Below are 23,646 nucleotides of genomic sequence, written 5' to 3' on the forward strand. Positions count from 1 at the left end.
GCACAAATACGGGTTTTATTACATTTGATATCAATACATTCCGAGCATGTAAGAGACTTAAGTATACACTCTGGTTAGTTGTAGGTTAGATTAGTAGAAAGTTGAGTTTTGTTTTTTTTTTCTATTTCGGTATTTTTTTTTCTCTTTCCTTTGTTAAATTTTGACTATTGTATATTTGATTTAATTGCATCTCAATGTTTGCATTTGAGAGTTTTGTTTATTTTTGTAAACTTGTAAAAATGTAAAATTTCTAATAAAAATATCTTTTAAAAAAAAATTGAGGGGCATGGAGAGGGTAAATAGACAAAGTCTTTTCCCTGGGGTCGGGGAGTCCAGAACTATAGGGCATAGGTTTAGGGTGAGAGGGGAAAGATAAAAGAGAGACCTAAGAGGCAACTTTTTCATGCAGAGGGTGGTATGTGCATGAAATGAGCTACCAGAGGAAGTGATGGAGGCTGGTACAATTGCAACATTTAAGAGGTATTTGGATGGGCATATGAATAGGAAGGGTTTGGAGGGTTATGAGCCGGGTGCTGGCAGGTGGGACTAGATTGGATTGGGGCTATCTGGTCAGCATGGATGGGTTGGACCAAACGGTCTGTTTCCATGCTGTACATCTCTATGACTCTACTCTGAGAGTCATTTCTGATATGTCTTTAATATAAGGTAATATGGCTATAGATTTTGGTTGCGTTGTGTCTGGTTGCTTGGGTTTGTTTCTGAGGGATCGGCGGATTGTGTTTATTGGGTGCCAGTTTTTCTTGAAAACATTATATAGATATTTTTCTTCTGCTTTTTGTAGTTCTTGGGTGCTGTAGTGTGATGTAGCTCATTGAACTTGTTCTCATCCACCTTAAGAAACCAAGACGTATAAGTAGAGAGGAGATACATACCACCAGCGCTTCACCGGAGACTCTCAGATGATGTTACCTAGTATGGTGACAAAATGTCTGAAAACAAACCTTCAAGCTCAGTGAGCTAACTTACATACTTACCTATGGATATGCCAAGGTCCCTTTGATCTACAAGACTTTCCAGGGGTCCTACTAATCACAGCATAATCCTTTGCCTTGCCTCCCCAAGTCTAATACCTGAGATTTTTCTGATTCATTTTAATTTGCCATAGCTCTGCCCCATCTGACTAGTCCATTAGTATTCTCCAGCATTTATGACTTTTCTCCTCACTATTTACCGTTATACCAATCTTTGTGTCATTTGTGAATTGTTTGATCATATGTGCATAATATTTACATGAAGGTAGGACGTATGCTACACACAGCAAGGGACTCAGCATTGAAAACTGTTCTACCACCAGTTTCCAGTCACAAAAACACCCTTTGAACATTATCTTTTGCCTTCTGCCACTAAGTCAATTTTAGATCCAATTTGCCAAATTGACCTTGGCAAATCCCATTGGCTCTTAGCCAGCCTATCATAAAGGCCTTATAAAAAGCTTGCTGAAGTCCACATAATTTCCATCAATGGAACTATCCTCATCTACACACCTAGTAGACTTCTTCAGAAAATGCTATCAAATTGTTAGACATAATCTCCCTATGAAAAACTAAGCTTTCCTTAAACAATGCATGCCTCTCCAAATGGAAATGAATTTTGAACACCTTTAAGGCTGCCAACTCCACAAGTACCCCCTCACTATGTTAGTTTGTTTTCACACTTCACACGCGTCCACCTTGATGTATAACTGCATCATTTTGCGTCGTGAAGACTTATGCAAAGCATTCATTAAGGACAGTACTCACTCATCTTCAGGGTCCACACACAGACTACCTCTATAGTCCCTAATGAGCTCTACTCTTTCCCTAGCTATTTTCTTGTTTTTGAAATGTTAAAAAAAATCCTTGGGTTTTACTTTATTATAGCCTCCAATCTTTTCTCTTTCACTCTCTTAGCTTTCCTAAATTTGCTTTCTAGGCCCCACTTGCATTTTTTATTTTCTTTTAGGGACTTTGCCATATTGAGCCCTATCTTTTCTTTTTCTTACTCCTAATTTTTAAGTCCTTTATCCTTATGGGAACATATGTACCCTGTACTCTGGCTACTTCCCCCCTTGAATGTCTCCCATTGCTCTGACAGATATTTATGGAAGATTAGATTAGGTTACTTACAGTGTGGAAACAGGCCCTTCGGCCCAACAAGTCCACACCGACCCGCCAAAGCGCAACCCACCCATACCCCTACATTTACCCCTTACCTAACACTACGGGCAATTTAGCATGGCCAATTCACCTGACCCGCACATGTTTGGACTGTGGGAGGAAACCGGAGCACCCGGAAGAATCCCACGCAGACACGGGGAGAACGTGCAAACTCCACACAGTCAGCCGCCTGAGTCGGAAATTGAACCCAGGTCTCAGGCACTGTGAGGCAGCAGTGCTAACCACTGTGCCACCGTGCCGCCCAGTAACAAGTAGTAACTGTTCTCAGTCCACTTGGGCCAAATTGTGTTTATCTCAGCAAAATTATCTTTTCCCCAGTTTAGAAGTTTTCTTCCTGGCCTATGCTTACCCTTTTCCAAAATGCTCTAACACTTCCAGCCTCATGTCAGAATATTAGGTCCAGAAGCTCCCTTGTTGCATCCTGGTTAAAAAAGGTTCTCCTGCATACAATTTAATAATTTTGCTCCATCCCTATCTCGCAAACTTAATTGTAATGAATATTTGGTTAGTTAAAATCTCCACCCCTGCCCTGTTATAGCCTTATAAGTCTTATTGCTAATTGCCCTTATATGAAAATAAGTTATAATTAAAATTATTTTCAACAGTCATACTCATTATCCGAAGTAACTAATGCACCTTTGAAAATGGCCTTTTTTTTTCCTACTCTCTTGATTTCAAGAGGTGTGGACTTGAGAAAGAAGCCGGAGATTAGAAATAAAATAGTTATAGACCCTGAAGTCAATTTGGAGTGGGTTGCTGTGTATTTTGGGGCAGCAAAACATCTGATTCCCTTTAAGCAGGAGATTGACTAGTTTTAACTCCTGGAAATCATTAACATTTATTGACACTGACTCCTTCCTCAGGTGGTTCAGGGACTGCTGAAAGCCCGTGAATTTCATTTATGATAGAGAAAGTAAGGTTTATTGTGGGGCTGAGGATTCATTACTGGTGAATTTGTGTGATGCCCAAGAGTGTAAGGTGGATGATCAAGATGTTGTTGTGGGATCAGAAGCAGCACTCTGGCTCTTCTTGATGCAGAAGGAACCTTTAACAATTAAAACAAACTTCACTTCTAAAGACTCATGAACCTTAGCTTTAGCTGGTGATCTCAAGACTGAGCAGCCTACAATCAGTCTATGGTTAAAATTAGTAGTCTAATGATGTCAGAAAGATGTGACTTTGCAGTTTAAATGTATTTCTTTGGTGGACAGCCTCTCAGTCTGGCATTCACAGAAATTAAAATCATGGGGTTTTAGCCTTTGGAGATGATGTTGGGAATTTAAAATCATCTCTATAGAGCTTCCTCAAATGGATGTCACTGATATATACCACCATATAAATTAGAGATCATGTAACCATTTTATGTATTCCCAAATTTTAAAGCATCCATGAGGATTACCTCCCTCATCTTACAGAAAGTCTTTCTGCTTTGTACCCTGAAAACAATAAGTCTCTTGAAAATTGTGAACATCCAAGATATATGCACCCAATTAATCTACTCCTTATTGTTTAATATTGATGAGGTGGTGCCGGTGTTGGACTGGGGTGGACAAAGTTAAAAGTCACACAACACCAGGTTAAAGTCCAACAGGTTTACTTGGAAGTACTAGCTTTTGGAGCGCTGCTCCTTCGACAGGTTTATAGCAGAATTTCTGGGTCTTATGATCCTGCCCCACTAGCCACCTGACAAAGGAGCAGCGCTCCGAAAGCTAGTAGTTTCAAATAAACCTGTTGGACTATAACCAGGTGTGACCTTTAACTTGGTATAATATTGCAAGTGGGATTCAAACTTTTCAGTGAAAATATATGCTATACATTCAAAGAATAACAATTAGTTAGAATGAAACTGCTGATTACAGATGGACATGCAAGCAAAATTTATTTCCAAAGATACAATGTTTTGCAGGTACAGGAAGAGAAACATATCTTTACAACAGCAGTTTGGTTGGTGTACAGAGATGCCAGTTACAGTAGTTCCTGAATTTTGTATGAATCAAAAAAGACATCGCCTTGTTCACACTGCAACTGAAACTGTGGCATAATCCCACTAATCTTTATAATTCTAATTACTTTATAATAATTGCAGATGTTCAACTGCAAAGTAATCATGAAGTTGAATTATTCATAAATCACAATTGTTAAATGTAAAAAAACCCTGAGTTTGTAACTGGCTTTCCAGTTGTTTTCTTGAAATTGTTTATTGGTAAGATTAAAAATGGTTTTACTAACATCTTAGGGGGAGAAAGAAAAGTTAACAAATACCTCTGAAGGGCAGCAGCCAATTCATTGCAGTGTGAACAGGACACATTGCCTTAACTCTCAAAAACAACTGCAGGTACCTTACAGATATAACAGGCCATCAAGACATTGTGCCCATACATTTGAACAGTACAGTGTTTCAAAAGGATAAGGAATTAACTGAGCATTAAGACTGAGCTATACAGCATTGTCATTTCAGACTTGTAAAGAATACAAGCCTTCATAATTACAATACTGATATTATTTGTCAACCTTCCTTCTATTCCCATTATTCTTAGAGCCAAAATCTGTGAAACATTTTTAACAACTAAATTTCATTGTGCACCAGTTTCTGACCTAACCATGCCAAGAAATGTAAATTTATCTTTATAATTTTACCAAGGTTCTGATTAGAGAACAGGCAGTGTACCAACTTATAACTATCTTTTATTTCATTCAAAGGTACACCCTGGCTCCTCTATAATACAGATTTATTACTAACGATTAATTTTACTGACAGTAGTCATCAATCCCTTGGATATGTAAAAATTTGGCTAAGCAAGCTTTACAGAAAAATCTAGAAGCTTTTTTTGGACAAATGCCAGCGTAATCTTAAACCAGAATATTCAGTGAGATCTTGTTGGCAGGTATGACTAGTTAGTCAATATTTACAATGATTTAACTCACTAATCTTACAATTTTTAAATATAAATTTAAAGTTTTGTGTGTTGAGTGGGATCCATGGCACGCACATGAACACTTGGCAAGCAGAACCAAGAAAGGGGTAGCTCCCTATTTGAGTTATCATGAAATTTTATATTCAAGTAGTAATCACCAGCATACAGGAATAGGAGAGCTCCACTGCAAACACATTCTTCAGTAGATTTCACCTGAAAAATAAAAAAGTAAAATGCAATTCACAAAAAAACCTATAATATAAAAGAGAAACTATTCATCATCAGACAAATAGACAGATCCTAACAAGGACAGACTAGTATACAAAGTTTTCAACCCTTGTGCTTTTGTGTCTGTGATTCCATCAACAGACACTATGCAATAAGGCAAGCCATTTGTTATGTTATTCAGGTGGATATCCTCAATAGGTATGGGTTACTACCGGATTAAACTACAGTACCTCGGGCATATACCTGAGGCCGTTACCTGTCAAGTTTACCAGTGGTCCCTATTGACTGTATGGTCCTGATAGCTACAAACTCGGCTGGGTTTATCGCAGGTCTCTAGGTCCCTTCAGTTTATCCTTTCACCTAGGAGTGAGAGGGATTCACTTTAAGTCAATCCTAATGCCTTCTCAGCTAAGTTCTAGACTTAACATACCAACACAAAGGTAAACATATCTTATCAAATAAAGGTTCGGCGAATACGAAGTGTGTGGTGTAAAATATAATAGAAATTTATCAATATAATAAGTTGAATACTCACAATCAGATGTTTTCAGTTAATCACAATCGTTACAGCCTTTTTGAATGTTCTTAAAAGATACCTAGGATAAAAGCAGAGCTTAATACCTGAGTGTCCCAAATGGGATCTTCATAGACTAGCGTGTATCAGCTAGTTGGTTCAGATTGTATCTTCTTCAGGCTAGAATGCAGTGCCTCAACCGAGAATCTTTTAGGCAGGCGTATTTCAGCAAGCTCTTAGCCGTCCGTATGTTTCATCCGATCGGTCCGTATTTTGCACAAATGTGTCTTTTCTGCAAGCCTGGTGGTTCAGAGGATGGTTGGGTGACTCATTGTCTGTGTTTCAAGACAAGAGTGAGTTCTGTCTGTTTTAGCTCTGCTTTATATCCCTTACAGTCTAAGTTAAGCAATTACATCATTTGTTTAAAGAACTGGAATCTCAAACTGTGCCTCGGTCAGCATTGTTTAAAGGTCGCGTTAAACACTTAATTAGCTGAGAAAACAATAAGTAGCTGATAAGTAGCTGGTAGAGAGCAGTTGCCACATAGTCATAGTTATACTTAATTGTTGCTAGGCTAAAATACAATAAAGAGTTAATAGTATCATTGTTGCTACAATCTAATATAATCAGGTAAAATTCCACAGAAGAATTGAGTCTTTTCATGAAGAAGTAGACAGATCCCATGACACTTAACGAGTTAATAGCATCATTGCTGTTAAGCTTAATCTTATACAATATAATATAATCAGGTAAAATTCCACAGAGGAATCGAGTCTTTTCATAAAGAAGTAGACAGATCCCATGACATTTAACGAGTTAATAGCATCATTGCTGTTAAGCTTAATCTTATACAATATAATATAATCAGGTAAAATTCCACAGAGGAATCGAGTCTTTTCATGAAGAAGTAATGGATCCCGTGACATCCCCCTCTTGAAAAGCGAGATTTCCCCATGTGTCTTTAAAAAGTTCAAATGATAGCTGAACAGAGTTCTACAATGATTGTTGTACCAATAGCAGCATGTATCAGGAGTTTTTCGTTTTTCTGCGCTCCATTATTATTATCTTCACTTTATTCATCAGCGGTGTAGTTTGTTGCAGTTGACGCTCTTATTATGAGAGCTATTGTGAGTAAAGCGGAAAAGGCAACATTAAATCAACGCATACATTTCATTTAATTATGCGAAATTATTCTGAGTCAGACTTCCCATGGCGGGTTTCATGATCAGATTCAGTTGTTGGGGTTCCGACGAATTTCATCAGTGGATTTCGTTTCCAATCATGTTGGTGGTCAAAGAGCCGGACCTCTGGTTTCCATGTTGGTTTTGGTTCGGGGCCTTGACAGCCATCGTGTTTCCAACTGTACCATGAAGTTTGTTGGACCATCCGTTTTGGTCTTTCATTCAGAATCCTCATTTTGTACTCATGGTAGTCTTTGGGATCCTGTTTGCGGTCTCTTTCGCATGCCATGTAGGGGGATATTTTGTGTTTTCTCCGGAGTTCCCTCAGGAGGCAGTCATTGTATCCAGGTGGGTTCTTATATTCTCTTTCCGTCCATTTCCAATCATGGGTCGGTGATGTATAAGTTACCACCGTTTCTATGGCTTTAGGTGACCATGTCCATTTTGACCATTCGGTTATCATATCGATTTGTGGATGAGGTAACGGTCTGTTGGCTTCTCTGGTTACGTAATTAAACACGTCTTGTTTTATGTTGGATCGGAGCATGTTTAGGTCAGTTAGGTTTTCTTCATTCCGCTTTTGTAGTTTTGCAACATAGTTCAGACAGTCCACAAAGGTATATTTTCCTTTGGAGAGTATCATTAAGTGTTCAGCCAGGTTATGGCCTCTTCTACGGTCATACTGTACCATATATTCTTTTGAAAGGGGTGTTTGTCGAATGCGTTCCCCTTTGATCAAATCTGGGTCTGGCAACATCTTTGTTGGTTTGCATACAGAAAGTAATATGTTCATATTCAATTCTTCGAATAGCATTGAGCAAAATGTGCATATTAGTCTCTGTGCCTTTTTACGTCCATTACAATTTAAACATTGTCCAATGTTGTGTTCTTTTAGAACTGTTCTTGGCTCAGTCCACCATCCGTATTCCGTGTGGTGTTGGTTTCCTTCTTTCTAGTTACCCATTCTTTAATTTTTGGATATTGATAAAGGAATATTGAGGTTGTTTTTTTTTCGCATAGATGCAGAGGGTTTGTTGAGTTCCAGTAATGTAAGTTTTTGGTTCCATTTTGGTACGCAGGTTTTCTGTGGTTTTGGTTTCTTCCAAGGTGGTAGCTGCTTGGACTTATTTTGTTTTTCTGATTTAGCGTCACCCAAAGACGGGTCGCGTCTGTGTTTCAAAGGTTTGGTTTGGTTTTTGGTTTGGACAAACGAAGGTTTATCCTGGTTTGAGGTCTGTGTTAGGACCGAATGACAGACAATTAATGTCTTTAGAATCAAGTGAATGGTAGCACAAGAAATGGCCCATTCTGGTTCGTAATTAAAAGATATGATTATGGTTGAGGAGATCAGTGTTAAAAACGATCCCCATTCTCCCTTAGTAATTTCAAATTTTCTTCGTTTAAATTCAAAGCCAATCATAATTGTGAGAATTAGTCCTGTACCTAGGGTCAAATGGACCCATTTATATTCTACCAAGCCCCAAAGGAGCTGGAGTCCTTTCAGAATGTTTCCTCCTATAATGGGTAGGTGGTGGCAGTAGGCGTCCCATAGACTTACGGGCATGACTACAGGGCTAAATTGTTCTTTCATGTGGGAGAAAATATCACATTGGTTCGAGAAATTCCCGTTCCTTCACAATAGTTCAGAGTCCCAAGTAAGTCTTGGTTTTGTTTTCCCAGGAAGTCTAGGACTTCTTGGTATTTGGTTGTGGTTTCATCCATGCTTGCCGGTCGAGGAAGCAGAATGTGGTTTATTTTCGTTCTGGAATCAATCCCTTGATTAATGGCTTGAGAAATGGCCAAATTACGACCACAAACACCCAGAGTAGGATAAGTCTCACTAAGAGCGGTGTATGTTGTTCTAGGCCAAGCCATGATAGAATCCAATAAATCCAATCATAGATTTGCGCCCAAATGTTTGCAGTAGTTTGTAATACTGACATAGTCCCTGCATTAATATGCAAGTTATCATACCAATTTTTTCTTGATTCTTCTACACATATTTTTATCTCTTCCTGTAGAGTTTTTTGGTCAGCCTTCCTTTCTTTTGATATTAGGTTCTGGAGGGTCTTTAGCTTCTCGTCATCCGTTGGGCCCGAGAAGGTTATCTCCATCCATTGCTTTTCTGAATAGATGGTTAGCATTCTTTCAAAATGTTCTAGGTCAGGTTTGGGTTTTTCTATTTTTAGATTAATTTTTTCTGCCGGGTTCTTATAAGTTTCTCTGTTTTGTCTCATAATTTTGCCATTACATCCGACATGTCCTGTCGTAACATTAAATTCTCCTGACTGGTTTGTTAGCCAGGTATTTCCAGATGGGAAGTACTCTATCTGGCAATCTTTTTTTTTAACATATTGAACCGTGTTATTATCACAGGGTTTTAATAGGATTAAATTAGAGAATTCGATCAGTTGAGGCTGATTGTTAATTTGAATACATTTTTCCTTTTTCAGCCACCCATTTTTTTTAGGCTTTGCCAAATTGGTTGTTTTATTTTAGTTTCGTAATTTTCGTTTGTGAGGATGGATTTGATCTCTACTAGTGAGATCTTTAGTTGTTGATCTTTGTTTTCCACGTGGGATCTGTATACCCTTGAGGTTAAATCAGCTATTGTCCTGTTTTCTGTTCTTACGGTGTTATGCAACCATCGTCTAGTTATTACATTTAATTGATTTCTAAGGTCATTAAAGGCAATTTGCCAGGCTTGGTCTTTTTTGATTGTTATCACTTCTATTATTAGGTTTTTTGAGTTTTCCCATTGTATTTTCTGATTTTTTGAATAAATCCTTAATATATGCTTCTGCCTGTTGTTGTCTATTATTATTATTATTATTATCATTATCGTTGCTGTTATTGCTTTTTTTGATTTGTGGTTATCACCAGCCATCTATCAGGAGAAGATTGTTCCCAAAAGGTGGCATTCTGCTTTGTTTTGTAGCAGTACATCCTGCCCCAATGGTAGCAGTACAGAGTTGTATTTTCTACTTTTATTTCAGTTCCCTGTCTTTGTGGGTCTTTTAAGAAGTATTTTAATTTTTTCCAGTCTTGATATACTGATTTCCATTTAGATGTTTGATTTCCATCTGGGTTTTCTGCCTCAGTGTTATACTTTTTGGTATTATTTTCATAGTAATTATCCTAAGGAACTTCATAAGTGTATCCACATTTAAATCTACCGTGTTCTATATATACTACTTTTCCTGAGTTTTGCAGGACCATGGTCCATGGGTTTCATTTCTTTTTGCTCTATTATCATTTGGGCAGTTTTGGAGGAGAGCGGTATTGTATCCTGATGGGCTATAACATTGTGTGGCTTTATCGGTGCATCCAATTATATGGGTGTTATTTTTATAATAATAGGATAGGAGCAGTTATAGTGGTTTTTTGATCCTGGATCTGATAGTCTGAACGGTTATACGTTTTGTATAAACAGTAGAGCCATCTATCTCTCTCTGAGGTTTCTTCATTTGTTGTAACATTTTGTATACTATAAGATAGTAATTCGTCTATCCAATTTTGTATAAGATTATCTATTCTTTGATCTTGTTCTTGGTTTTCATTCACAAGCTCCTGTTTTAAGACTATTATGTCTAAGGTGTATGTGTGTCCTATAATTTCTTCTCCTATTATTTCTGCTGAGGGTCTTGGATCTGTCCAAGTTTCATATTTTTGAGCTTGCGCAACATTTATTGTAATTAGTCCTAACATTACTAGGGCCATGTTGGATAGGGTTAATCCTCCTATTATTAGAGGCATTCCTGCTGAATTTGTCGAGTTACTGTTGCTGTCGGGGTTATTACCTGTGTTACATTCCAGGCTGCGCTTTATTACTGCCTGAAGTATCCATCCTATAGTTAGAAAGGCTAATACTATAAATAGTAGGGTGTGTTGAACTATATTACACTTAGAGCAGCGTTCTGCCGTGAGTTTCTTTTGTTTAATCGTCTTAGTCTCTTCTTTCTTGGTTTTTTTTTAAGTTTAGGAGGGTTTTTTACTTTTGGTATCCTTTTGCCTTTCCCTAATTGTCCTAACTCCATATTGTTCTGTTTTTGTTTTTTTTTTCTTTAAATATTTGTTTCCAATTTTTTTTCATTTCTGCTGTTTACATCTCTCTTGGAGGTTAAAAAATCCCTCCATTTGTTCCCTGTGTTTCTCTTCTTCTCCTAAATATACAGCCATTCAATCTGCCATGTTCTTAGTCTTTGTTAACTGGTCTTATATTATCTACAGATAAAGTCCTTTCTTTACCTTCCTTCCCGACTGTCACTGTCCTATTTCCTACTTGGATTATCTGTTGAGGCAAATGATAGCGGGCTTTAAAGGCTCTTCCTGATTTATTTTGTTTTTTCTCTTGTACCCAATCTCCTACTTTAGGTTGCCAAAATTTTCTGTCTTCTTGAATTTTCTGTTCCCTTTGTTGTCTTAATTCTTCTTTTTTAGTTTTTAGGAGATCTATCCATTCTTTTTTAAGTTTAGTTTGGGTTTCTATTTCAGGCTTATTTTCTGTATTCATTTGTACTCCATATCTCAAATAGTGCGGAGTTATATGGTTCTCTGCTCCTAAGAGATCTATGGGTGTGTTATTGATGGCCAGCTGCACCTCCTTCAACCATTGACTCCAACTACCACCGCGAGTGCACAATAATTTTGCCAAGGCTAGTTTGACATCTTGGTTTCTCCGTTCTACCTTTCCTGCCGATTCAGGATGGTAAGGTGTGCTAAACTCAAGCTGTATCCCATGAGCGGTACACCACATGTTAAAGTCCTGGTTTTTAAAGCCAGGTCCTTGGTCTGTATGAATTACTCTGGGAGGCCCGTTAGCGAACAGAATCAACTCACTAGCTTCTATAGCATCTTGTGTCCTACAACTCTTTGTTGGGATCAGGGTGGTGAATCCGGTACATTCATCAATACATACTAGGCAATATTTATTCGGTCTTTTAAATGGCTTTTTCCCGTGAGAGGTCGGCAATGGGCCGATAAAATCCATTATCCATTTATCCCCGGGCTCCATATTTTGTGACTGAATAATTTTCGGTTCTTTTTTAGTTCCTCCCTTGATATTATATTTTAGGCAAGTTTTGCATTCATTACAATATCTTTTAACTTCTGCATTCATCCCAGGCCACCAGTATTTCTGCTTTAGGTGTGACTGAGTGGTTTTTATTCCTGGATGCACGGCCCCTAAGCCTTCGTGGGCCGTCTTGATAAGTTCTCTTCTCCCTTTTCTAGGGGGTATTATCTTAGCCTGTTCTGTGGTTTGATCTTTAAATTTGGTTTTGACTACCCCATCAGATTCTTCCCAGTAGTCCTGATTTTTAGGGTATCCTTTTACTTCCTTGCCCTGAAGTAAGTCTTCCAATTCTTTGTCCTGATTCTCTTTTTGCATTTGCCTAGTTATTACTCTTATTTTATATTCTTTTCCCAAACTTGCGGCTTTGGCTGCTCGGTCAGCTAGATCATTTCCTTTTTTGTGTTCACCTTCTTTCTGGTGTCCTCTGACATGTATTACTTTTACATTTGGGAGGTTTTCTTTTAATCTAGCTATTTCTTCCCATATTTGTCTATATTGTATGGGGTGATTCCTACAATCATGGAATCCTTTTTCACTCCATTTATCTAGTTCCTCGTTATAGCCTCTACTGGCATAAAAGCTATCTGTACAAACGAGAATTTGGAGTTCTGCAGGAAATTGGCTTGCTTCTTTTAAGGCTAATTCTAACGCCTTTACTTCTGTTTTCTGGGCTGAACCTCCCAGTGGTCCTTTTATTTCTAAGACCTTTTCGTCTTGGAACTCATTGTTTAGTTTTGTACCGATTACTATTCCTATTCCTGTTAATTTTTCTTCTTTACCTTGTTTATCCAGGCCTTTTTGGGCACTACCATCTGTATAGATGTACATATCTGGATTGAATTCAGTTTTTTCTTCAGTAGCAGCTAGTTTATATTTCGGTGTCCACCAAGTATCTGTTTTTCCTGTAAGGGGCTGTATTTCTATAGTGGGGTCAGCTAGTAGGATATCCCATTTTTCATACCTGGCCGAGTGGACCCTTTGGCTCCTTTCTATTTTTTGTTGTTTGGATTGTAATTCTGCCAATTCCGTGAGGATAATTATCTTTCCTTCCCCTTGGATTTTTCTGATGGGTTCCACTGCTCTAGTTATGGCTACCCATGTTTTTTCTATTTTTGGGTATTTCCTCTCTGTTTCTGTAAAGTTTAAAGAGATATATTGGAAGGGTTTGTTCTGTCCTTGACTGGTTACTCTTACGGTGGCACTTTCTTGCCCTATAATTACTTCTAGTGTAATGTCTTTCCCTGGTTCATGCTTTCCCATGTTTTCTGCTTTATTTAATTGGTTGATTAGTTCATTTAGGTTATTTTGATCTTCTTCAGTCCATGAGAATACTTTCTCGGTTAGTTTTTTGTACAGGGGTTTAGATATTTCTGCATATCCTGGGACAAAGTCTCTGGCATAGTTACATAGGCCTAATATTGCTTGTAATTCTTTAATTTTGGTAGGAGGTTGAATATCAGCTATTTTTTCACTGTATTCTTCAGTTAGTCCTTTTCCTTCATTGGTTAGTTCCACTCCTAAGTATTTTACATTTTCTCTGGCGATCTGGGATTTTGCTAGTCCAATTATATATCCCTTATGGTACAGGTGTTCCATTATTCTATGTAGGCAGGCAAAATGTTCTTCTAGGTCACCATGAGTGATATAAATATCATCTACATAGCATTCTATTTGTCCTGGCGGAGCTAAGTTTTGTACTGTTTTTCTGACTTCTGCAGAAAATATTACTGGGCTGTTTAGGTATCCCTGAGGGAGTCTGGTCCAAACTAATTGTCTCCCTAGGGTGTCTGTTATGGCTGTATATGGCCACTCTTCTTTTGGGATTGGATGACTCCAAAATCCATTTGATAAGTCTAGGGTAGTTTTATATTTCTCCCTTCTTAAGGTATTCAATGTAGTCTGAGCTCCTTTAAAGTATGACGAGAAGGGCACTGATCCTGAATTCAAGTCTCGGTAGTCACAGACAAGTCTGTACTTTCCTGGCTTATCAGGCTTTGGTATTCCAATTATGGGTGTATTGTATGGGGATCCTTTTTCTATTAGGACTCCCTGTTCCTCAAGTCTTTCTATGACTTTTTGGATTTCCCTAGCTATCTCTGGTTTGTTGATGCCATACTTCTTTTTGATTTTGAAGTGTCCCATTCCTGTGGGAGTGGGATCAATGTTTAGATTACCGCAATGGTATGAGTCTTTTTGCCAGATTTCCCAGTGAGTTTGCACTAGGTGTTTTATTTTTGCTCTGATTTTGGGGTTGCTTTCTTTATCTAAAATTTCTTTTAAGTCTTCTGTTCTTTTGTCTTCTGTTTGTTCTAGTAGTTTGTGTCCTTTAATGTCTTCCCATCCTAATATTACTGGTTCTCCCTGGTCTTTTAGACCTTCTATAATTAGAGCTTTAGTCTCTATTTGTTTTCCATTTTTTAGGATTAATTTGATTTTTCCTACATCTGCCCATTTTACAGGTGCTCCTATGCCCTGATAAGGTTCTGTTCCTACTTTTGGTATGTTTAGTTTTTCTGCCAAACTTTTGTCCATTAATGACATTTCTGCCCCTGTGTCTAGCATTATTGAGAGCCATTGCTGTCTGTGGGGTTTATACCCCTCTATTTTTCCTTGTTCTTGAGGGTAGCATGGTTCTGCTGCTGTCTGTCTGGGTTTTCTCACCATCCCTGTCTGGTGGATTCTTTGCCCTTCTGTATTCCTTTCGTCCCCTTGTGTTTGCACTCTGGCTGATCCAGAGGTTATTGCTTGTCCCTGACTGTTTCTGGGTCTCAGGTTGTATCGTTCTTGTTGAACTTGTCCATTTGGAGGCCTAGGTCTAAAATTTTGTTGGGGTGGCCTATATTCCCGAGGTTGTTGTGGTTGCTGGGCTGGCTGTAGTGGAGGTTGGTATCCCCCTCTAGCTCTTGGGTCTTGATAATTCGGAATGGGGTTTCTCCCTAAATAGTTTGGGCTTACTCCTGGAATTGGTCTAGGAGGTAGCTGCTGTCGGGGAGGTCCCTGGTTTCTGGGTTGGACTTTTTCCACTACCTGAACCAATGGTTCATATTGGGGTCGGTATGTCCATGGTTTTCTTTGGTTTTGTTGGCGTCCTTGCGCCTTGGATTTCTGGGTTTCTGATTTAGGTTTTTCTGATTTCCTTTCCTTGGCTTCTGGTTGAGGTCCGTGGGGATTTTGTTTTCCTATTCTATCTAGGGATAGATTGAGGACTTCTCCTAAGTTGATTAATTCTTGTCTGAATACTTGCCATGGGTTTTGTCCCTGTCCTAGTGCTCTGTTTGTGGCTTCCCTGAGCCTGTTTGCATGGCCTTCATTCTGGAATTGTCTGAATAATTGCGACCTGACTTGGACATAGTTTATTTCTAGATCTTCAGCGGATTGTGCTACCTGGAGCATTGTTCTCCCTGATTCCAGGAGTGTTTTGAATATCTTGTTGGCTGCTTCTGCTCTTTGGGTTCCATATACCCGGTTGTGGGCTTCATGGAGTATGGTAACTAGATTTATGGTGGTGTGCGGTTCCTGATCTAAAGCAGGACAATCCAGGGCTTTAAATAAATCTGAATTTTCTTGGGGGGTTAGTCCTTCCAAGAAGGCTTTTAGTTTTTCGAAATGTTGAATTATATATTTTATTGCTGCTCTGTCATCTGAGGGAAAGTCTAGGAAGCAGATTTTAAAATTCTTCAGTGAGGGATCACCGTACACACGGCGGGCTGCTACCGGTTGTGGTGCTTGTCCGGCTTGTCCGGGCCTGGGATTATTGATTAGCCATCGGGCTTTTTCTACAGCATGTTGCGCCACTAGGACTTGTGCTGCTACTCTATTTAGTTGGGGTATTTGGAGCACTCTGTCTGCTGCCACTATAATTTGCTGAGCTATATCTTCTGCCCAGGCATGTTCTGACATGCCTGGTACTAGCGGTACTTCTCTTCCCCTTAGGTCTGTTTCTCTTCTAATTACTGTTACCGTATGTTGAGCTGGTAGAACGCCAGCGGTATGCTGGTGGGCTGGTTCTAGGGGGTTTCCAGTTCCATCTGCTGGTATGCATCCATCATAGTGATGGTGAGTTCCATCTACATATTCTATTCTGAACCTGTATCGGAGTCTTGCTGCTATAGGTTCTCCATTGAGTCTGTTTAGTCCTTCTAGGACTGACTCATCTGCCCTCAGTCTTACCTCCTGACCTCTTAGGTTAGGTGGGGAGACTATATTGTCGTTTCCTGCTGCGACTATTTCTGCCCAATCATTTCTAAAATAACAGGCAGGTATATTGGCCATTTTCTTTTTCTTTTTGAGGGGCTTTTATTTTTTTTTGTACTATTCGCTATATCCCTACAGAAGGAGTTTATTTGGTGACAAAGATAATATTTACGCCGTGAGGTTCAAGATAGTGCAATCTCTCGAGCCCCACGTTGGGCGCCAATTGTTATGTTATTCAGGTGGATATCCTCAATAGGTATGGGTTACTACCGGATTAAACTACAGTACCTCGGGCATATACCTGAGGCCGTTACCTGTCAAGTTTACCAGTGGTCCCTATTGACTGTATGGTCCTGATAGCTACAAACTCGGCTGGGTTTATCGCAGGTCTCTAGGTCCCTTCAGTTTATCCTTTCACCTAGGAGTGAGAGGGATTCACTTTAAGTCAATCCTAATGCCTTCTCAGCTAAGTTCTAGACTTAACATACCAACACAAAGGTAAACATATCTTATCAAATAAAGGTTCGGCGAATACGAAGTGTGTGGTGTAAAATATAATAGAAATTTATCAATATAATAAGTTGAATACTCACAATCAGATGTTTTCAGTTAATCACAATCGTTACAGCCTTTTTGAATGTTCTTAAAAGATACCTAGGATAAAAGCAGAGCTTAATACCTGAGTGTCCCAAATGGGATCTTCATAGACTAGCGTGTATCAGCTAGTTGGTTCAGATTGTATCTTCTTCAGGCTAGAATGCAGTGCCTCAACCGAGAATCTTTTAGGCAGGCGTATTTCAGCAAGCTCTTAGCCGTCCGTATGTTTCATCCGATCGGTCCGTATTTTGCACAAATGTGTCTTTTCTGCAAGCCTGGTGGTTCAGAGGATGGTTGGGTGACTCATTGTCTGTGTTTCAAGACAAGAGTGAGTTCTGTCTGTTTTAGCTCTGCTTTATATCCCTTACAGTCTAAGTTAAGCAATTACATCATTTGTTTAAAGAACTGGAATCTCAAACTGTGCCTCGGTCAGCATTGTTTAAAGGTCGCGTTAAACACTTAATTAGCTGAGAAAACAATAAGTAGCTGATAAGTAGCTGGTAGAGAGCAGTTGCCACATAGTCATAGTTATACTTAATTGTTGCTAGGCTAAAATACAATAAAGAGTTAATAGTATCATTGTTGCTACAATCTAATATAATCAGGTAAAATTCCACAGAAGAATTGAGTCTTTTCATGAAGAAGTAGACAGATCCCATGACACTTAACGAGTTAATAGCATCATTGCTGTTAAGCTTAATCTTATACAATATAATATAATCAGGTAAAATTCCACAGAGGAATCGAGTCTTTTCATAAAGAAGTAGACAGATCCCATGACATTTAACGAGTTAATAGCATCATTGCTGTTAAGCTTAATCTTATACAATATAATATAATCAGGTAAAATTCCACAGAGGAATCGAGTCTTTTCATGAAGAAGTAATGGATCCCGTGACACATTTATCCCAGGGCACAAAATCAATAACTGACACTGATCTCATTGATCTTTTCATTCTTGTTTGTGGCTATTGCGCAAGAACCTTTTCAGAGCGTGTGGTAGAAACTTTAGAAACTATGTACTCTGCATTAACCCATGTTTTATGTAACAACAATTGGTTCATGAATATTATTATTTTTTTAAAAATTCAATGAACAGATCTAGTGTTTCTGTTTGTGTCTAGTTACTCTTTAAACCACACTACAAAGTTTCTAACGCACTTCAAACTTTAATGCTAAATGTCTAGTTCATCTTGCACATTTTGTTTGGAAAAAACAAAAAGCAAGTTCAACTGATATAGATTACACTTTTAGATGAGTGTTTTAATTGTAACAGTTTATCTACAAATAAAAATAAAATGTATACTAAATATTTTGAAAAGAAAATTAGAGCATGCTGCATTAACAAGTTAAATATTAAAATCTGATGCAAGTCGGATGATGCCTTGTTAATCTATCTGACAACATTGATTATATTAAATGTTAGGTGACATGTTTATGGGGACTCTGCTAACTGAAATAGGATGAACTTAATCACAAACCTAACGGAAATTTACTGTGTACAGTTCAAAACAAATGCAATCATGCACTTTCCAAAGAAAACACCAAAAGAATATTTGAAACTTGACTGAGGAGAGACAAGAACAAAAAGGAAAATGCCGAGTCACTATAAACTTGACATATTTTTTAAACACTATTAAATAAAAGAACAGAAATAACAAAATAAAAAGGTGCAGTTTCTTGAATAGAAACAAAGTGTTACAGAAACTCAGGAGATCTGGAAGGATCTGTGAGAGAAGCAAACTTAATGCTCTGAGTCCAACACAACTTTTCTTCCAAGTTCCACAGATGTCACTAGATCTGATGTGTTTCTCTAGCACGTAATATTTTTATGTCAGATCCCCAAACATTCACAATACTTTCTTTTCAGGTTGTGTTTCTACATAATTACTACTCATGCTGTGCCAATACTCTAACGCAATTGTTTGAACCAATCCTAAATTCACCCCCCTCTCTTGCTACCCCCCCCTCCCCCTCCACCCCGTTCCCCCCCCCACCCAACTCAATCAAGCAAAGCCCATAAAATTACACCAGATTGCCACTCTTAAATACTTCATGGAATGCTTTTTAATAGATAGAAAAATAAAGAAATGTGAATGCTCTCTTACTCTGCCTAATTACATTGGCTCATGGAAGACATTATGTATGTAACTATGCATATTAATTTTATCAGGAAATTGAAATGCAAACTAATTTTAAATGCATTTTAGGCAAAATTTTCTGACTGCATTTAAAATATAAACTTTATCCCAACAGTGGCAGTAATTTGCTTTGGAAATAGAAAGATCTTAAGGTAGCAACTGATGCTAGATCCTGATATTAACTTCTCTGACAGAAATGGGGGAAAGCACAAACAAATTTTGGAGAGCAATGCCTTGTACCTTAATGTGTAAGTGTGACCTTTGATAAAGGTCACACTGAAGAAGGGCTCATGCCCGAAACGTCGATTCTCCTGCTCCTTGGATGTTGCCTGACCTGCTGCGCTTTTCCAGCACCACATTTTCAGTTCTGACCTTTGATACAGGCAACTTTGATAACATCCTGGGCTACCAAATATAACAGGCTTTCCTTACATGCACATATGCAGGGCCTCTTTTGGACCTTCTTCCAAGGTTGGTTTGGACTCATACTAGGTATGGAACTACCTCTGCTTCAGGTTATCAGCAGCTGCTAAACCCTAAGCCATAGTTAACATTAAAAAAAATGTTTAAAAAATCGCTGTGTAGCCAGTAACAGTAGTTTTCCCAGACTCCACAGTCCTCACAATTGTCTTCCTTCACCTTTGCTGCTCTAACATACGCCTCTTCTGCATTCCATCCTGTGGATTAAGTCAGGCCAAGGTATTCTGCTAAACATTCAGCATATAAAACGCATGAGTTCCTTGTGGTGGTCCTACAGCACTGGCAGTTCACGAAACAATATTACTGAGATATGAAGAGAAAGTTTCAGCTGGCAGGCCTCCAGGAAAGGGAATTGAGTTATGCCACTTATTGTGGATGTCAGAATGGGCTATAACCAACTTCTTGCCTTTCAATATGATCTCAAACTTCAGCAGTAATGTAAGGGTAGTACATACAAAGTCATTTTTATGTTTTACATACTCTAGTCAGATCAAACTATGTGACTGTGACTTGGTTTGGTCACAGGCTCACATTAGAAACAATTTAATGCTGATGTAGAGAAGTGTCAGTATTCTGATGCCAGATTATTATTAAATCCTAAGAAAGTGCATTACTCAGTGTTGACATGAAATTACTTTGGCAAGTTGAATCCAGAATTGGCTTAGTGGCAGGTGATGGAGTGTGGAGATAAAAGGCTGTTTGTGAGACTGGAACCTGGTGTGCACTGGGATCAGTGCTGGGTCCCTTATAGTTTTATATATCAAAACAATATAGATAAGAATGATGGATAAGCAAGTTTGCAGATGACACAAAGATTGGCCAACAGTGGCAGATGGAACTTAACCTTGGTAAACGTAAGGTGATGCTTTTTGGATGAAGTAACAAGACAAGGGAATACTCAATGAATGGCAGGACACTAAGAAGGTTACAGGAACAGAGAGATCTTGCAGTGCTTGACCAGAGATCTGAGAAGGTGACAGGACATATTAATAGTATAGGTAAGGCAACATATAGGATGCTTGCCTTTATTAGTGTAGGCATAGATTATAAGAGCGGGAGGTTATGTTAGAGCTGGACAGAACTTTGGTTAGATTACAGTTGGATTACTGTCTGCAGTTCTAGTCACCGCACTGTAAGAAGGATGATTGCACTGGAGGGTGTGCAGAGGAGAGTCACCGGAATGTTACAAAAACAAAAGTTGCTGGGAAAGCTCAGTAGGTCTAGCAGCATCTATGGAGAGAAATCAGATTTAACCTTTCGGGTCCAGTGACCCTTCTTCAGAGCAGGGCCTGAAACTGAGCTGAAAAGTTTACTCTGATTTCTCTCCACAGATGCTGTCAGACCTGCTGAATATTTTCCAGGATCCGTAGTTCTTTTGGTTTTTACCAGGATGTTGTCTGGAATGGAGCATTTCAGTTATGAAGAAAGGCTGGATAAGCTTGGGTTGTCTTCTTTGGAGCAACAAAGGTTGAGGTGAGACCTGTTAGAGGTATGTAAGGTTGTGAGGGGCATGTATATAAAGTTATGAGGACTGGGTAAATAGAAAGTAGTTATTCCCCTTAGTTGAAGGGCCAATAACAAGGGGCCATCATTTTAAAGTGGAAGATAGGAGGTTTAGAGGAGATTTGAGGAAAACCTTTTCACTCAGAGGCTGATGGGGAGACTGGAAAGCATTGTCTGTGAGGGTGCCTAAGGTGGAAAATCTCACAACCATTAATGGCTGAACTTGGATGAACACTTGAGTATCATAACGTTCAAGGCTATTGGTCTAGTGCAGGAAAGAAGGACAAATGTCGTAGTTTATTTTTGACAGTATATACTTAATGGGCTAAAGAGTCTCTTCTGTACTTTATGATTCTATGATTAAAGATGGGAACACAGCACAGAACGTTCATGCTGGAGCACTATTTAAAGATAAGCCATTTACCTCTGCTCGGAAGGTCAATAACAATTCATCAAAAGACAAATTCAAACAAAGTTTAATGTTTAATTGATATTCAAAATGGAGGGCAAAATCATGAAGTCAGATGGCATGGTGGACTACTGTAGGAATTCGTAGGTGGATGAGTTCAGTTGGGCTAAGTTGTCCCTTTCAAGTAACATTATGTATAAGATCAAGCCTTATGCAATACCAAATAGTCTTCTACAGCAGGCAGTGTAAAAGACCTCACCTAATCATGGTATTGTTATTTGTTGCTCGTTACATTTACCCTTGTATTTTGAGGGCTTCAAACCTTTTGCATCGCAAATTACTAAAATGTGACCTGATTGAAGTACTATGAAATTAATAATCCAAGTACAAAGAACGAAGTGTATATACAGGGACAGAAAGAGAGAACAAACATGGACATGAGGGAGAAATAGAAGCTGAAGGAAGAAGATTCCAAACATATAATAGTTAATTTCAGTCTATAGAGTTGATGAGTGATAATTAAAACTTCTCACAAAGTAAAGAGTATTTAAGTTGAAGTGGACAAAACATAACTTCCTTTAGAAAGTTCAGTACACATCTACTGTGCAAAATATAGCAGCTTCATACTGTTTAAATGGTGAACCAGAGAGTTTATTCTGTTTTAGTGCAGCTAATAGTATTAACTGCATATTTGCCCTTGCTTGAAGCTGCTCGTGCATTTGTGCGTAAGTAATAGATTACATGAGCCTCCCAGTTATTTTGGCTGATAATGATGGACGAATGTACAACTTGAAAGTCATGCCTAGCCATCAAAATACCACTGACACAGCAAGATAAATAGTGTATTAATTGACATCATACATCAAAAAACATCTTGCACCTTAAAGTAGCAGTACTAATTTATTGCTATGCAATAACCTACCAGTATTATGATAAAAACATCTGCTGTTAAGGTTAAATCACAGTATCTTTATAAGAAAAGTTTACTTTACAAAGGAAGAAGAACAAATAACATGAATAAAGAAATAAATTTAGTATCATTTATATTACAAAATAACAGGATAATGCATTTCTGGTGATTTATCTCATTTTATTTTTAAAAAATGATTTCTGAATATGATGTGAACAAAAGGAGGACTACAACAAAGATGCCTGGCTAAAATTGGTTCATTACAGTTGGATGAGTGGGGATCTAACACAGAATAATTCATTCAAAAAATGGCAGAACGATCAGTAAACCAGCAGTGGAAGATAATTAAACATGAGAGGGATAATAAATATATTCTGACAAGTAAAAGTCAGGGTTTCATTTGTAAATAAAGGTATTGGAATTAAAAGTCACATTTAAAAAATATAGGTTTCTGATAAATGTAGGAGTGTGACACTAAAGGGAAGTCAGGAATTATGAAATGTTTTGAAAGACTGCAGAACAAGTAATTACAACAGAAAACTGGTGGTCAAAACAAAGAGAATTAATAAACATTTAAAAAGGATAGTCCTGGAATCAGTAGTAACATTTTGAAATGAAACGACAAGTTTGCTGTTGAGAGAAAAACAATCAAAGAAATATTCAAATCAAGTTTTTACAGAGGAAAGTGAACATATAACCAAAGAAGCACTAAGGAGGATGTAAGAGCTAGAATTGTAGATAAGTTTGCAAAAGAAAGCTCAATCAAAATGTTAATAGCACTGAAAAGCAAGCTGAGATCATAGGCATTCCACTAGAGGAGGTGAACAAAGATAATTGAAGAACAAAGTATAATTATAATTTGTGGATGGCACGGTGGTCAGCACTGCCGCCTCACAGCGCCAGAGACCCGGGTTCAATTCCCGGCTCAGGCGACTGACTGCGTGGAGTTTGCACATTCTCCCCGTGTCTGTGTGGGTTTCCTCTGGGTGCTCCGGTTTCCTCCCACAGTCCAAAGATGTGCAGGTCAGGTGAACTGGCCATGCTAAATTGCCCGTAGTGTTAGGTGTAGGGATATGGGTGGGTTGCGCTTCGACGGGTCGGTGTGGACTTGATGGGCCGAAAGGCCTGTTTCCACACTGTAAGCAATCTAATTGAATTATCTAAATATTTGAATATTAGTTCAATTTGGACTAATATGACTATATTATCCAATCCTGTTCAAAAAAATGTGATATATTGATAACACCTTTTTGCCCCCTCATCATCCCTTACCCATGTGACTTCTGAGGTTTGTGTGTTACCTGATCAAAATGCCCTAGGGTA

General features: G+C 38.4%; 1 protein-coding gene across 3 annotated transcripts in view; it reads right to left on the reverse strand.

Annotated features, from left to right (window-relative positions):
• Positions 1-4,039: 4,039 nt before the first annotated feature.
• The window catches only part of trappc9 (trafficking protein particle complex subunit 9), a 607,852-nt gene continuing 588,245 nt past the window's right edge, over positions 4,040-23,646 (reverse strand). For 2 of the 3 annotated variants that reach the window (XM_060823567.1, XM_060823563.1), the window contains one exon: positions 4,040-5,305. In XM_060823567.1, the coding sequence (XP_060679550.1) occupies positions 5,129-5,305 (177 nt within the window). In that variant the 3' untranslated portion in view covers positions 4,040-5,128. Of the gene's footprint in view, positions 5,306-8,162; positions 8,250-16,876; positions 16,938-23,646 lie in introns of those variants that run through there. The other variant, XM_060823570.1, reaches the window with a different exon arrangement.

The sequence above is a fragment of the Hemiscyllium ocellatum genome, chromosome 4, assembly GCF_020745735.1.
Source record: "Hemiscyllium ocellatum isolate sHemOce1 chromosome 4, sHemOce1.pat.X.cur, whole genome shotgun sequence".
Lineage (NCBI taxonomy): Eukaryota > Metazoa > Chordata > Chondrichthyes > Orectolobiformes > Hemiscylliidae > Hemiscyllium > Hemiscyllium ocellatum.